This window comes from Portunus trituberculatus, chromosome 7 (assembly GCF_017591435.1).
Source record: "Portunus trituberculatus isolate SZX2019 chromosome 7, ASM1759143v1, whole genome shotgun sequence".
In the NCBI taxonomy this organism is placed as follows: Eukaryota; Metazoa; Arthropoda; class Malacostraca; order Decapoda; family Portunidae; genus Portunus; species Portunus trituberculatus.
This window is the reverse complement of record NC_059261.1, coordinates 4,501,179-4,516,543: the sequence shown is the minus strand read 5'-3', so window position 1 is coordinate 4,516,543 and position 15,365 is coordinate 4,501,179. Positions and strand designations below refer to the sequence as shown.

Genomic DNA, 15,365 nt, shown 5'->3' with positions numbered 1-15,365 from the left:
ACGGGTGGAGGCTGGACAGCACTTCCCATACTCTCCAAGGCTGCCTACTGGTGTTGCAGGCCATAACTTGGAAAAATATATAAGAAAATAAAACAATCTAAACTAAACAGTGGACCTTTCTTTTTTTAAATATTTTGTTGCCCTTGGCTGGCTTCCCTCCTCCATAAAAAAAAAGAAACATTTAATCTATAACATAATCTGACTTAATCTAATCTAACATAGCATAAAATAATATATACTAACCAAATATAATGTGATAATCTAACCTAACCTAACCTTAACTGGCCTAACCTAAGATAACAACAATATTTGACCAAACCTAACATAATTAATTTTGACCTAATCTAACATAGCATAACCTGACCTAAACTAACCTGACCTGACCTGACCTAACCTTTCCTAACATATCATACACTAAAAAAAAAAAAAAAAAAAAAAATGCAGAAAAATAGGATGGATGAGAGAGAGAGAGAGAGAGAGAGAGAGAGAGAGAGAGAGAGAGAGAGAGAGAGAGAGAGAGAGAGAGAGAGAAGAGAGAGAAAGATAAATAGATGGATGGATGGATGGATGGATAGATAGATAGATAGATAGATAGATAGATAGAGAAAGAGACACACAGAGAGAGAGAGAGAGAGAGAGAGAGAGAGAGAGAGAGAGAGAGAGAGAGAGAGAGAGAGAGAGAGAGAGAGAGAGAGAGAGAGAGAGAGAGAGAGAGAGAGAGAGACAACCATGCATATGTGGCAAATACAACTCGTTAAATCACTCACACACACACACACACACACACACACATATCATACAAGTGTTCATCTGGCTGGCCGACAAGGATGTTAGTGATAAGGAGAAACAGGTGTGGGTGTTGTTACAGGTGTGGTGCAGGAGAGGTGGTGGTAAGAGGATTGAAGGTGTGTGTTACGAAGGCTTTAGTGTTTAAATTGCTATACATCTATGTGCAGGGAAATTGTGCTTGATATATATACCTTACTGATTTATTATTACTATCATTTTCATATTTTTAGTAGTAGTAGTAGTAGTAGTAGTAGTTATGTAGTTTTTTTTATTATTTCTATCTTTTAGTTTTTGTAATCATGTTCATCTTTTTTTTTTTTTCTTTTTCAATTTCTTTTCTTTATTTGTGCTTTCTTCTCCTCCCACAATTCATATTTCAGTTACATAGTTCTTATCCTTTCTATTTTGTGACTTTTATCAGTTTTTGTAATCTTGTTCATCCTTTTTTTTTTCTTTCTAATTTCTTTTATTTATTTTTGTTTCTTCCCCGTCCCACAATTTACATTTCTTTTAATTCTCTTATTTATCTTTCTTCTCTTCTTCTTCTTCTTCCCTCCTGTGATTAATATTACTCTTCATCATTTTATCTATCTTTTTCTCTCTAATCTCCTTCCTTGTTTCTTTCCTCGTATAATCAATGTTGCTTTTCATAATCTTTTTCATCTTTTTTTTTTTTACTTTATTTCTTTCTTCACTTCATTATTAACCTTACTCTTAATAATCTCATCTATTTTTATTTCTCTATTTCTTTCTTACTTTTCATAACCTCATTCATCTTTTCTACTTTTCATCCCATCCATCTTTTTCCTCTACTTTTTTTTTTATTTTCATCCCATCTTTTTCTTCCTTTTCATCTCATCCATCTCTATTTCTCCATTTCGTTTTTGCTTTTCATCTCATCCATCTGTTTCCTCTACTTTCTCTACTCTTCATCTCATCCATCTTTATTTCCTCTATTTCATTTCTACTTTTCATCTCATCCATCTATATTTCCTCTATTTCTTTTCTACTTTTCATCTCATCCATCTCTTTCCTCTATTTCTTTTCAACTTTTCATGTGAAGTGTGCTAATTTTGACTACACACACATGTACAATGAAGTCACTGTTACGGCAAAACAACCTCAACACTTTCCTTTCTCAATTTTGACTAAAGGAAGAAGTTGACAGGATATGAAGTGTATTATGCATATGTGGAAATACTTCACACTTATGGCTACACACTTTCCTCTCACTTTCCTATCCATTCTAAGGAGAGAGAAAAAATAAATAGATAAAAAAAAATAAGAAAAAAATTAGAAAAAAGATTATCAATTTTGACTACAGGAAAGAAGACAGGATATATACATGTACAAATGCCTCTTGTGCAAAAAGAGGCAACAAATGGGAAATGGAAAATGGGGCCCTGAATCTATAGAAAGGGAACCATGATTACCAGGGAAAAATAACAAAATAAATAAATAAAAGGGAAAATAAGCACAAATCTGAAATAACAACTTGGGTTATGTTAGGCTAGGTTAAGGTTAAGCTAGGGTCAGAGAAGATAGATATGTTAGGTTAGGTAACTTAGATTAGGTTTGATTACGGCAGATTAGCTTGGGAGAGGTTAAGGCAAGTTTGGTTAAGTTAGGTTTGATCCATTAGGGTAAGAGATGCAGGTAACTTAGGAGTGGTAAGTTAGGAAAAATTAAGTTGCAATGTTTTAACCCCTTCAGTACTGGAACACATTTTTACCATGAGTTTTGGGTATGATTAGACAGCATTACCTACATTAGGAAGGGTCTAAAGAGGTCAGAAGATTAATGGCTGGAGTCCTCAATATTTTAATCCCCCACGTAAGTATCTGAAGCTGTTTAAAGTCACCAAACAGTAAGCAGCATGAATAAGGATACGCATCATAGCACTGAAAGTGTTAAGAGTTAGTCTAGAATAAAAGTCAGGTTTGATTACATTAGAATAGGTTTGATTATGGTCCAGGTTACCAAAATTGAAATAGAGCAAATTAAATGACGTGTACTATTAACAAACATTTTCCTACCACCCCAGTACCCCTAAGCTGACCTGATCTGACCCGCTAAGGCACATGAACGCACGAATACACACACCCTTCACCCAGACACACACACCAACACATCAATTCCCCTCTAACAAAACATTTTAAACCCCCACAAGGACACTACACACGGCACTCACCTATACACCGCCCACGTCAGCCGGGAAATGCCATATAACAAGTGGCAAGGTGAGGACAGGTGAGAGAGAGAGAGAGAGAGAGAGAGAGGGGGGGTCGAGCTGGCTGCCGCACCTGTCACTTCGCAGAGTATCCCATCTCTTTTAATTGTCAAGCTCTATACAAGAATTATATGCCTGTAGTGCCCTGGAAGGATTAAAGGCAAGGGTGAAGGCACAGGAGGGTTCTGGCACAAGGGGCGTGTCTAGGGCAAGCCTCACTAGTCCTTTACTTTGTCATTTGGTGAGTGTTGGCAATATTGTGTTTACGTGTGGCGATGGTGGTGGTGGTCTCTCTCTCTCTCTCTCTCAACCCACCCCAGCAACTGTTGCTTAGATTCGTTTACTCTTTTCTATTTAATTTCTTTAATAAGTAAGAATAAGATGAAAATTACAAGATACAATGCAAATAGATATCCCGCTCACTCCTTCCCGTCTCTCTCGCTCCTTCCTACCCGTTCCATCCCCTATTATTGCTGTTTTAGTCGTTTTCTCTTAGTTCTTTTTTTTATGAGTAAAGGAATAAGGTAAAAAGTACAAGATATAATGCAAATAGATAGCCCGGACACTCTTTCCTCGCTATAGACCTCACAACTGTCACAGCAGATGTTAACACTCACACCAGCAGGCGCCCGTGAATGCAGTATATATATATATATATATATATATATATATATATATATATATATATATATATATATATATATATATATATATATATATATATATATATATATATATATACACACACACACCTTGAAGACATTTTACGAGTTAGAAGCAACTTTGACATTAATCTTTACTTCGAGTGGCTTTTTACTTATCAGTAAGTGTTTATACGTGCCGTGACCTGTGACCTCTCCCGGGGATGCATGTCACTGTGTCAGGTCAAGTCACCACTTCCCACAGTCACCAGGAATACATGCCAACTCATCATTATTTCACATGCATTCACAAGTGTTGTACATATTTACGTCATTTGTACCCTTCACTATACTGCGATATTGAATCATTACTCAGAAAAATAAATGTTGAGTACACAAGTTGCGTTAAAGGAAGAAAGGGACACACACACACACACACACACACACACACACACACACACAAAAGTTCCGCATGGATGAAGTAGATTTTTTTTACCTTATTTAGTACTTAGGTCTGCTGAACGAGTTTTCACTGCAGACCTTACCATAGGATATGTATTGGTATATATATATATATATATATATATATATATATATATATATATATATATATATATATATATATATATATATATATATATATATATATATATATATATATATATATATATATATATATATATATATATATATATATATATATATATATATATATAGTTTGGTAGTAGGCCATTCTGTATACAGGTTTTGTTAAAGTCTACAGCGGTAACTGCATTGTTGATTTTATAGGAAGTCTTTTCAATACTTCTTGCTAGTGAGCGAGTGTTCTCGTCGAGGAATCGTAATAGATTTCCTATGTCCATTCTTTTTCTTAATCAGCTGGGGTGTTTGTTGTTTTTTGTTCTTTCGAGGTACCTTTCAGCCTTCATAGACCATCTTCAGGAAAGGAATGAAGCGGGTAGCTGGGTGTGCCGGTATATATCTGCTTGGCGCGTGCGTGGGTGGCTGTTGTGTGGGAGCACAACTACTTGGACTTGAACACACACACACACACACACACACACAGGGCCGGGTTCGAATCCCGGCGCGGCGAGGCAAATGGGCTTGGGTGTTAATGTGTGGGGTGTGTTCATCTATACGTAAATAGATACGGGATGTAACTGGAGTGGTTGTGGCCTCGCTGTCCCGGTGTGTGGAGTGTGTTGTGGTCTCAGTCCCACCCGAAGATCGCTCTATGAGCTCTGAGCTCGCTCCGTAATGGGGAAGACTGGCTGGGTGACCAGCAGAAGACCGAGGTGAATTACACACACTGCATCTCAATTTATACAATAATAGACACAGGAAACACACACACACACACACACACACACACACACTGGATATTCATATGAACAATGATAGATAAGGCAACATACACACACACACACACACAATGCAGGAAAGAGGAAGGAGGGAGGGATGGAGGGATCCAGGTCTGGGTCTGGGTCCAGCCGGTGGGAGCCCCCCGTTGATGACGTCACAAATATACGTTACGCAAACCATTTTGAAAATGACGATTCTCAAAAAGGCAGCTGGACATGAATGCTACATAAATTCTGACTTGTCACCAATCAAAACTAATTCCTAAAATATAAAAATGTTGCCGGGTTGGGCAATAATAGAAATATTTTAAAAATACCGTAAATAAAAGTGTTATAATATCGACATGCTTAAACACAACTTTAAAGCCCACCAATCTTATTCATCACAATCAATAACACTTTTTCAAAATATGAATTACTTCCACAGCGTATCAAAACTTGGCAACAACTTAAAATAAAAAAATAATTGTCTCGTAAATTGTCACATTTACACACTTTAACGGCACTATAAATCACTCTTAAAGTCCACACATGTGGCTTATGAGGAGTAAAACACACTTTAACCATCATAAACGATTTTTTGAAAACGCAAACATTTCATTACTGCTTGAAATAAAAAATCAATGATACGTAGTTAGAAAATTTGCAAAGGAAACTGGGCTCTCATCTTAGCCCTAAACACCCGCTAGATCACCGTATTTCAAGCAACACAAGCACGGAACACACTTCAAACACTCCTAAACATATGTAGAAAGCATCAAAACTTATTTGTGAGGCGAAATAAGCGAGCTGAGAAAAAATAGAAATAGTACTGGGAGGCAGGGCAGGCTGGGAGCTGCCGATGACGTCATCAAGGTGGCCGCCAAGAAGAGTTCCCCGTTGGCCGCCACCTATTTCACCTCACTGAGCCTTCCTGACACACAAAGCTGGCAATATGGATGCATCTCAACAGCTGATATGAAAGATTTGGCATGCACCTCCACTTCGTGACATGTCTGGCTTATAGTAAGTGGCAAATAAAGGAGATATTGGCTGAGAGATGGGCACTGCTTAAGACACCCCTTTGCTTAACTTCCTGCAGGTGTTAATTCACCGATATGTTTGTCCTGGTGGTTGGGAAGGTCATGTTGGAAAAGGTAATAATGAGATGGGACGGTGAAATATTACTTACGTTTGACGAGGACTGTCCTTAGTGGCTTAATTGGCGGGTGTCCGTGGCATCAGCAGGCACCCACACCCACCTCCACCCCCACACACCATGCCTTGTACCTTCAATAATGCATAAATAGTCAACTTTTGCTTACTGAGAAGTCACAAACATTCTTTTACGTTATCATTGCTGTTATTATCATTTTCGTCTCCACTCACTGCCTCTCACCACCACCACCACCACGTCCTGCCAGCACCGCGCCACTCAGTAAAGTCAACACAGTGACAGCCTGACGGGGGCGGCACGAGAGATGGTTTTGGCGCCAACTGCTAAGATTTCAGATTGTTTTGCCGGAACAAATTTGAATATTAAAACTCCAGTATAATAATGATACAATGCAATTTGAGAACTACTTTAGCAATGGTGCCATAAAGGAAACGAGAAAAAAAAAAATACGGAAACATTATAAACTACTTAGCGAATGGAAGTATATAATGTTAATGTGTCATGTTATCCGCGAACTTTCATTAGGCAACAAAATCATAACAGAAACGAAGACAATATGCGAAAATACAAGTAACCAGTGAATGCCAGTAAAGTTATATTCTTTTACTGTACATTTTAATCTGATAACGGCTAAGTAGCAACAATATCATACCGGGAACGAGAGAGAAATCTACAAAAATATTAGAGAGAGAGAGAGAGAGAAACGTTTTGCACTTTTCCTTCCTTCTTTCCTGAAAACACCTGCTGAAAACAAAGGGAAGGAGGAAGCAGGCGGTATAATAGGAAGGAAAAGAATAAAAACACACTTCTCCCCAGTATATACCTCAGGAGGAGTATGAGAAGCAAAAGAAATAATAAAAAGAATAATATATCGATTTCTGGCATTACTACCTCACTAGCCCCCCCCCCCCATCTTTTTCCTTTATTCATATCCATATCTAAGCCTGCCCTGGCGCATTTCACAGGGTATACATGTACATCAATGCCCCAGAAGTAGACAATAAGTAAGTATTTCAAGGGATGTGTTAAAAAATTAGGAGTTGGCGGCATTTTGAATATTGACGGGGGTCTGGCAGTGTAAGCGGTGTCTGGACTGAGCATCCTATTATTTTTTTTTTGGTAAGAGGATCGATGGGAGCTAAGGAAAAAACAAAATAGAGAGAGAGAGAGAGAGAGAGAGAGAGAGAGAGAGAGAGAGAGAGAGAGCCCAATTAGGTAGATGCCAGTCCCCAAGCAAGTGCGTTCGAGTTAGCCAAAAGAATGGGATAACTGTCTTGAAACCTCCCTCCCATTACTTATTTTTACCTTGTTGCTAGTATTACTATCTATTTTTTTTCATAATACATAGAAAAGGCAAAAAAAAAAAAAAAAGTGAAAATAAAAAAAGTTGGCAAGTTATGAATCATTAGTGCACAAAAATAATAGTAATAATAATAATAATAATAATGAAAAAAAAATCCGTAGGTAATTTTCAAGTTATAAAATGTCACTCTTAATTTTCTTTCTAAACCACATAGTCAGATTTTTATAATAAAAAAATTAATCTAGGTATTTATCAGCAGCAAAACAATAAAGCAAGATTACGTATAGGAAAATTACATTAACCATCGCAGTGACCTTCATAACTTAGCACATGAGAAAAGTAAAGAAATAAGCTAAAATATTCCAAAAAAATAAGAAAAAAAAATAAAACACCCACATTTTACCACTTAAATAAATAAAGATAAATAAAAAAAATAAAAAAATAAAAAAATAAATAAATATACAATCAATATTCCAATTCATTCAAGGGACAGACAAGTTAGTATACTGGATAGTTGAAGAAAAATAAAAAACACTCATCCATTTCTTATTCTCTTTAATTAAATGTTAAAAACACAGAAACCCTAAATTGAATGGATAATAAAATAGTTTGACCACTTCATAGAAAACGGGACACAAGGCTTGGGGTCACTGCTGCTGCTGCTGCGGGATTGGCTGGTGACTAGAACGGTCCAACCAATCACTTGCTTCCTACTCAAAATGTCTGGAGGAGGAGGAAGAGGAAGAGGAGGAGGAGGAGGAGGAGGAGGAGGAGGAGGAGGAGGAGGAGGAAAGAAGATAAATTAATGTAGAAAGGGGAGGAAAATAAGGAAGGGAAAATAATAGAAAAAGAAATAAATGTAGAAAAAAAAAAAAAAGAGAACAGGAGGAAGGTAGAAGAGAAATTAATAAAGAAAAAGGAGGAAAAGATAGAGAAATTAATAGAAAAAAAGAAGGAAAAAGAAGAGGAGATAATAGCAAAAGGAAAGAAGGAAGGAAGGATAAAGAAAAGGATGAGGATGAGGAGGAGGAGGACAAAACATGAAAAATAAAAGCACATGTATAGAGAAATTAAGAGGAAAAGGAGAAGGAAAAGAGAAAAAAAACAAGAGGAAGGAAGGAAAACATTAAATAAGAAAAAAAGGAGAGAAAAATTGAAAGAAAAGGAAAAATAAGAATGAGAGAGAGAGAGAGAGAGAGAGAGAGAGAGAGAGAGAGAGAGAGAGAGAGAGAGAGAGAGAGAGAGAGAGAGAGAGAGAGAGATCCATCCATCAAGACATGAGGGAAGGCTGGCTTGTTGACATCATTATCATCATCATCAGTGGTTCAAATAGAAAAATGTGGCAATGATGTGAAGTTCAGCTGGTGTGTGTGTGTTTGTGGGTGTGCGTTTGTTTGTGTGTCTGTACGCGTGTGTGACCTTTGGGAACACTTCTACTTCTTTGCCTTCTTCTTTGGCTGTAGAGAGAGAGAGAGAGAGAATTAGTTATTATTCATTTTCTTTTCTTAGTTTTTCTTTTCTTATCATTATTTCTTTTCTTCTACATTTTTTTCCTTGAGAGAATGAGAGAATGAGAGAGAGAGAGAGAGAGAGAGAGAGAGAGAGAGATTAATTTCCTGTCCTGTCTATTAATATGCTTACAACTACCTATCCTTTTTCAACCTGTGTATTGACTAACCAAACCTAACCTAACCTAACCTGCATATTGTCTAACATAACCTAACCTAACCTGAACCAATCTCACCCCAAATCAGCCCTACCTAACCTAACCTCACCAATCTTAACCCCTTAAAAAAATCAGATAAATAAAAATAAATAAATAAATAAGTAAATAAATAAATAAATAAATAAATAACCTAACCAAACTTAAGATTAATATTTTCAGCCTGTGTATTATATCTAAATTAATCCAATCCAACAACTGACCTTTACCTAACCTAACTTAACCCTAATAAAAAGCAAACCTAACCTAATCAAACTTAAGACTATTTTTAACTTGTGCATTTAAATTAACCTAACCTAACCTAACTTTACCCAAATAAAAAAGCAAGACATAACTTTGCCAAACTAAAGACTGTAATATTTTCAACTTGTGTATTTAAATTAACCCAACTTGAACCTAACCTAAACATAACTTAAGACTATCAATTATTTTCAAAGTCAATGGAAATAAGTTCATGGCATTATCTTTAAAGGCAAGAGACTGTAACATTTTCAACTTGTGCATTTAAATTAACCCAACCCACCTCAACTTAACCTCACCTAAATATTACTTAAGATCATCAATTATTTTCAAAGTCAATGGAAACAAGTTTACGGCATCATTCTCAAAGGCAAGAGATCATTAACGTCCTTATGGAAAATGGTTACAGCTTTCACTAATCTTTTTTCTTATTAACCCCTTCAGTACTGAGATGCATTTCTACCTTGAGTTTAATAAGACGATTTTATTGACATGAAACTTAAATGGCAATCCTCCTTACAAAATATAAACACCAACATAATTTACCCCCTTCAGTACCATGACACTTTTCCATATTCATTCTGGTTACTATTTGGTGATTTTATACAGCTTCAGAAACTTACGTGGGGATTAGAAAAGTGAAGACTGTGGCCATTAATCTTCTGACCTCTACACTCTTGCTAATGTTAATAAAATGGTCTAATCACACCTATAACTCATGGTAAAAATGCATCCCAGTACTGAAGTGGGTAAATAAACGAAATAGATAACTAAACCCCGTCAAAACAACAAAATTAAGACGTGTACCACAAAAAATGCACAAAAATCTATAAAAACACAATTTAACACCACAAAACCACATAGACACCACTAAAAACCCAAAATAAACTAAGATAACCAGAATTACACACCACAACCCACACCACCAACCACACACATACTTACAGGCGAGTCCTCCACCACCTCATCCTCATCCTCCTCCTCCTCCTCCACATCCTCATCGCCCAGCTCCTCTATGTCATCCTCCCCGATCACATTAGTCTCAGTCTGGTGTGTTCCGCTGAGGTACACCGGCCCAGAGCCCTTGGTGAGGTGGAACGTAGCTGCCTGGTCTTCCACTAGTACCTGGGGAAGAGGTGAAGTCAGAGGGGATGGTGGGTGGAGAGAGAGAGAGAGAGAGAGAGAGAGAGAGAGAGAGAGAGAGAGAGAGAGAGAGAGAGAGAGAGAGAGAGAGAGAGAGAGAGAGAGAGAGAGAGGTGGTGTTAGGATGAATAAAGAGCACTGTTTATTGAACTGAAGATTAAATATTTAGGAAAGCAGAAGTAGCAACAATCTCTCTCTCTCTCTCTCTCTCTTACACACACACACCAAAACAAACCCCATTACAAAAACAGCCTTGAAAACTATAACAACTTCCACTGCACTCTGGTAAACACATAATATTGCAAAACACTTAACCCCTCATCTCTCTTTCTCTCTCATACACACACACACACACACACACACACACACTAGCTTGGAGAAAAAAAAAAAAAAAAAAATAAATAAATAAATAAAAAAATCCATCTTTTCTTCACAATTGGAAAAAAAAAAAAAAAAAAAAAAAAAAAAAAGCATTCCCATTCTCTCTCTCTCTCTCACACACATAAACTGAAAGATTAAAAACACATTCTCATCTCATCTCGCTTTCTCTCTCTCTCTCTCTCTCTCTCACACACACACACAAACAGTACCACACTCTCTCTCTTTCCTTCTTCCTTCCATCCTTACTGTCCTTCCTTCCCCTTCTCTCTGTGTCTCACCTCAACGCTGGAGACATAAGAACCGCCCACTTTTGAGACATAGATGGGGATTCTCTGTTTCTTGTCGTTGAAGCCCATCACCTCCAGCTCCACCACATTGGCCTCTCCCTCCTTGGCGTCAGGACCCAGCACCACCTAAGGGACACAGGCAAAGGTGAAGACTGTGGACATAACTGGTGCTAATGCCTTCAGTACCATGACGCATTTCCTTATTCACTCTGGTGACTATTTGGTGATTCTATACAGCTTTAGAAACTCATGTGAGGGATTAAAATAGTGAAGACTGTGGCTACTAATCTCTTCAGGACTGTGATGCATTTCCATATTCATTCTGGTGACTATTTGGTGATTTTATACAGCTTCAGAAACTCATGTGTAGATTAAAATAGTGAAGACTGTGGGCCATTAATCTCTTCAGAAATATGATGTATTTCCCTATTCATTCTGGTTACTATTTATCGATTCTATACAGCTTTAGAAACTCATGTGGGGGATTAAAATAGTGAATACTCTGGCCATTAATCTTCTGACCTCCAAAGACCCTTCAAAATGTAAACAAAATTGCTTAATCATACACAAATCTCAGGGTAAAAATGTGTCCCAGTACTGAAGGGATTAAAATAGTGAAAACTTTGGGCCATTAATCTTCTGACCTCCAAAGACCCTTCCTTCAATGAATCTGTAACCAATGACCAACTACTACTACTACTACTACCACCACCACTGACCTGCCTGACGGAGAGGGTGTGTGTGGTGACGGTGCAGTCGACGGTGTTCTCAGTGGCCGTTCCCTCCCACTTCTGTTCCTTGTGAGCTGCATCAAGAGTAATACCTGGAGGGAAACACACACGTCACTAGGGAACACAAGGAGAGGAGGAGTACCTGCATCACTAAGGAACATGAAGGAAGGAATAATTCTCTTCATCATTTAGGGAACTGCCAATCATGTGAGCCTTTTCTTTTCTTATTTTTTTGTTGCCTTTGGACAGCTTCACCTATTCCATAAAAAAAGATAGAAAAAAAAAAAAAAAACTAGAAACTAAGGAATACAAGGAAAGAACATCACGAAGGAACATGGATAGAATATGCATCACTATGGAACACAAAGGATGAACAAACACCTGTTACTAAAAGAACAATGAAGAACGCATATCTCCATCACTAAGGAACAAGGATGGAAAACAAGTACATAACTGCATCACTAAAGAACACAGATGGAATATGTGTCACTAAGGAACATGAGAGAAGAACAAACACCTGCATCACTGAAGAACATGAAGGAAGAACAAATATTTGTCAGTAAAGAACACAAGGAAAGAATGAATACCTGCATCACTAAAGAACATGAAGGAAGAGTGAGTTATCTGCATTAATAAGGAAGACAAGGGGAAGAACAGCATGCATCATTAAGAAACAAACAGAATATGCATCACTGAGGAACACAAAGGATGAACAAACACCTGCCTCACTAAAAGAACAAGGAAGGCGAGCAAAAATCTGCATCACTAAGGAAGACAATGGAAGAACAACAGCAAGAGTCATTCAGGATTATGGAACACAAGGAAGAACAAACACCATCACTAAAGAACATGAAGGAAGTGAGAGTCTGTATCACTAAGGAATACAAGGGAAGAATGAACACCTGCACGGGAACTGGCATCTAAGTAGGCTGCCTTGTTTAATATTTTTCCCTCTCTTACATGAAAAAAAGAACATGGAAGAAGAATATGTCATTAAAGAATTCATATTTTTGTGCTGTCAAAAAGTTCAACGGTTTTCATTTTTTTCATCCTAATCTAAGCTACACCCAACCCTAACCTAACCTAACCAAGCAATGCCACACCTAACCTAACCCAACCTGACCTAGCCTAACCTAACCCAACCCAACCTGACCTGGCCTAGCCTAACCTAACTTAACCCAACCTGACCTAGCTTAACCATACCTAACCTAACCTAATTGAACCCTACCCAATCTAACCACAACTTAAACCACACCTGACCTTAACTTAACCTAACCTAACTGCCTCACGTGGTAGCCAAACACACACACACACACAGGAAGCAAATAAAATCAACTAAACCCCACAGGAAACAAAGATACACCAGACTCAACACCACTAGCGTAACCAAACTTGCCTGAGCCACACCACCACCACCTCAACACACACGTGCACCCTTGAAACACCCTTAACCCCACCAGCTACACCCTTTACCCTAAGCTGGGGAGGCCACCACACCCACACCTACACCTGCAACACCCTAACACACACCTGAGAACCCAAATACACACCTGGCTACAGAAAACTCGGGCTAAACACAGTAGCGTCCTTTTCACATGTGCCGGTGGGCTGATTTTAAACCCTTATTTTCACCCAACCCAGGGAATTTTCAGCCCCCTACACCCCGCCATTGTACTCCCCAGACCTCCTTACCCCAGAAATATGAGCGTTCCATTCCGCCACGCATAATGCAAGGACGCACGAGGAATGGTGAGCCGGTGTGCTGCCTCCACGTGTAGCGGCAGGAGTGTCAACAATGTGTGTGTGTGCCGCTCCCGCCCAGACCCAGACCCAGACCACCAGACCCAGACCCAGACCTCAGACTAGCTTCCTTATCCCAGACCAAGACCTGATTTATAGCTCCACAAATTCAGATGTTTATTGTAGTTTGTTTTATTTATATTTTCTCTTCCTCTTTTTTTTTTTATTTATTTAAATCTTAGTTTTTTCCGTTCAGACTCAGTTGCTAGCGTTTCTTGTTCAGATCAAGTTATTTTTTTTTTTTTTTTTTACAGTTATTGCCCCAGTTTATTTCATCTAGATTCTCATTTCAATTTTTTTCTCTATTTTGTTTCTCTTTTTCATCCAGGTCTTAGCTTCCCCCGCTCAGATCTAATTTCAAGCTTCCCCTTCTCAGACCAAGTTATTTGATTTTTGTAGTATTATCCCAGTTTATTTCATCTAGATTCTCATTTCATTTTTTTCTTACCCACACCTTAGCTTCCCCAGACCCTCCAGCAAATCTAATTTTAAGCGTATCCTGCTCAGAGCCTCAGACTAAGTTAATTTTCTTTTTACAGTTATCACCCGAGTTTATTTCACCTAGATTCTCATGTCAGTTTCTTTTTTTTTTTTTTTCAGGTGGTGAGTGGCAAGGTCCATCCTCCTCCATTGCTGTATTTCACTATTAATGCAACAATAAATGTGTCAATCAATCAATCAGTCATCTTCCTCTGGCCCAGACTTGAATCCAGAGACTATTAAATAACTGACATTTTCGGCTTCCCCACCGCCCAGACCCAGACCCAGACCCAGAGACCTCAGACCTTCTCAATGACCGAAGTGTCCGAACATCACCTCGCATCTTTCCCTTAGACAGACCTAAACTTGAAAAAAAATAATAATAAATAAATAAATGAATAGACAAAAATAAAGATCTGATATTCACAATCAATTTTTTTTCCTTTTTCATTCATACTACTACATCAAGGGCACCATTCATTCCAGGAACTAATTCATATACAAGGTGGGCCATATACTCTCTGGCAATGTACATGGCTTCCTAAAAGGTTACTCTACAAATCATTGTTTTGTTGAGTGTCTTATAAATAAGGATGCTACCTGCAGAGCTTTCGGTTATTATGGAGGAACTCATTCTCAAAGGAGTAAAAGATAGACTATTAGGATGGATCAGGGACTATTTGTACAATAGAACAGCACAGGTTTGGTTTCAAGGTGCAGTCTCCTCTGAGGAAGTTTTTGAGCTTGGAACACCACAGGGTGGAGTCCTTAGTCCAATGCTTTTCAATGTTTTAATGGACAAAATTGCGTGCTGTTCCTGTCCGTAGGGCACCCAGGTCCTCATCTATGCTGATGACATACTCCTCCAGTGTCCCACACCCAGGATTCTCCAGGTTGCTTTGTCACAACTGGCAGTGTTGTGTGTCCAAATGGGACTAGTGATTAATGAATGTAAAACAAAATTTCAAGCTAAAGGGAAGGTCTCTCGGCTGCCCACTGTAAATAACATTCCCATCCCTAGAGTTCACATACACAAGTACCTGGGTGTTCAGATGACCTTTAGGAAGTCTCTTCAAGCCGTCCACTATGTTCGAGACCTC

The 15,365-nt window shown here is 38.2% G+C and overlaps 2 protein-coding genes across 2 annotated transcripts in view; both read right to left on the bottom strand.

Annotated features, from left to right (window-relative positions):
- Window positions 1–3,303, bottom strand: part of LOC123498627 (N-acetylgalactosaminyltransferase 6-like) — a 21,133-nt gene extending 17,830 nt beyond the window's left edge. The window contains exon 1 of the mRNA XM_045245927.1: window positions 2,981–3,303. The gene's annotated coding sequence lies outside the window, so the exon portion shown is untranslated. The remainder of the gene's footprint in view (window positions 1–2,980) is intronic.
- A 5,355-nt stretch (window positions 3,304–8,658) lies between these two features.
- Window positions 8,659–13,831, bottom strand: LOC123498624 (nucleoplasmin-like protein ANO39). Its single transcript, XM_045245913.1, has 5 exons — window positions 13,678–13,831; window positions 11,974–12,077; window positions 11,246–11,380; window positions 10,389–10,568; window positions 8,659–8,937 (listed from the first exon to the last, which is right to left on the bottom strand). The coding sequence occupies exons 1-5, from the start codon at window positions 13,709–13,711 to the stop codon at window positions 8,914–8,916; spliced, it is 477 nt and encodes a 158-aa protein (XP_045101848.1). The 5' UTR covers window positions 13,712–13,831; the 3' UTR covers window positions 8,659–8,913.
- Between the last annotated feature and the right edge of the window lie 1,534 nt (window positions 13,832–15,365).